The 1,218-nt window shown below is 33.9% G+C and overlaps 1 protein-coding gene across 1 annotated transcript in view; it reads right to left on the bottom strand.

The window, feature by feature from the left end:
- Positions 1 to 183: 183 nt before the first annotated feature.
- The window catches only part of LOC104983980 (gamma-taxilin-like), a gene marked incomplete at its 5' end in the record, with an annotated part of 7,299 nt that continues 6,264 nt past the window's right edge, over positions 184 to 1,218 (bottom strand). Inside the window, one exon of the mRNA XM_010833550.1 lies at positions 184 to 829. Coding sequence (XP_010831852.1) covers positions 692 to 829 — 138 coding nt within the window. The remainder of the gene's footprint in view (positions 830 to 1,218) is intronic.

Here is a 1,218-nt window from a genome sequence, read left to right as displayed (position 1 = left end):
CAAAAACTAATCTGAATCAAATATGCTTTGCTTGTTTCATATCCCATACTGCACTTTTATTTTCACCTGGCTTTTAAATGAGTTATTGGTCAAAACTAATCATCTTTACTATTTTCTGTCTTTTATATTAATGAACCAGAGTTTAAATTAGTATTGATTTCTACACAGATGAACCATTATCAGAATAATTCTCACTTTAATTCTGATAATTATATTCAAGGGCAGGGGATAAGACAATGAACATATAAACATATGTAATTAAAAGAACAAGGCAATGAGCACATGCATTCCAATAAAGGAAAAATAAGGCAAATGTATCCAATAACGGAGTAGAAACTGTATACATCAAAAAAATGCAGACAGCTAAGCAGTCTCCTGTATCATATAGTCCAATAGCTAAGAAAATACACATATGGTAGAAAAATTAAGAAAAATTTCATCACAAAAGGAATAGAACTACTACATAAGAGTTATACACAAAATATATCTCTCAATACAGTGATTATACTTCATCTCAGTCAACAGAATCAATGCCCAGAAGAGATCCCATAAAAAGGGTCATTTGAACTGCACTGGACTCAACACCCAGTTTGCCTCCTGGAGCTCTTTTAGAGTGGGTGATCACCTCCTTCTGAGAATCAAGAGCAGAGCAGGGCTGTATTATAGGTGTTGCTAAATCTGCGTCTGATGCTTATACAGAGCGCTTCTCTTTCAGGACTTGCACCTTTTCATTCAGCTCATTTCTTTCCATCTGAAGAGCTCTGTACAGCTTCTCTAGTCGTTCCAGCTTTATCTGAAAGACCCTGTACTCTTTATCATGGACAGTTTTCTGGGAAAGAAAAGAAAATTTATGAAACCTTTATATGAAACACAAATTAGGTTACTGTGCACAAAACTAAGTAATCTGAATCAATCTGTAAACTAATTTTTATCATGTCTTGAATGTCACTACATAGTATTTTAAATAGTTATATTTATTCTCAAGTATGCTATGGGACAAAGCAAAACTTAGATACTTTACAGATGTCTACAACACAAAGTTGAGTTAACTAGTTAAGGCAAAAAGTTGTCTCTGTAAGACAACCTAAATTACTGCAGGAAAGAGAATGTATAATCAAAACTGCCGTAACTTAGCAAACTTACACAAGTTTTAACCTGCCTCAATACTGAAACAAGTCAGCATTTGCTATTCACTCATGTAAACCTAACAGAAGGCGA

This window comes from Bison bison, unplaced genomic scaffold (assembly GCF_000754665.1).
Source record: "Bison bison bison isolate TAMUID 2011002044 unplaced genomic scaffold, Bison_UMD1.0 scf7180017863711, whole genome shotgun sequence".
NCBI lineage: Eukaryota > Metazoa > Chordata > Mammalia > Artiodactyla > Bovidae > Bison > Bison bison.
Note: the sequence above shows the minus strand (reverse complement) of the source record. Positions and strands in the feature narration are given on the sequence as shown.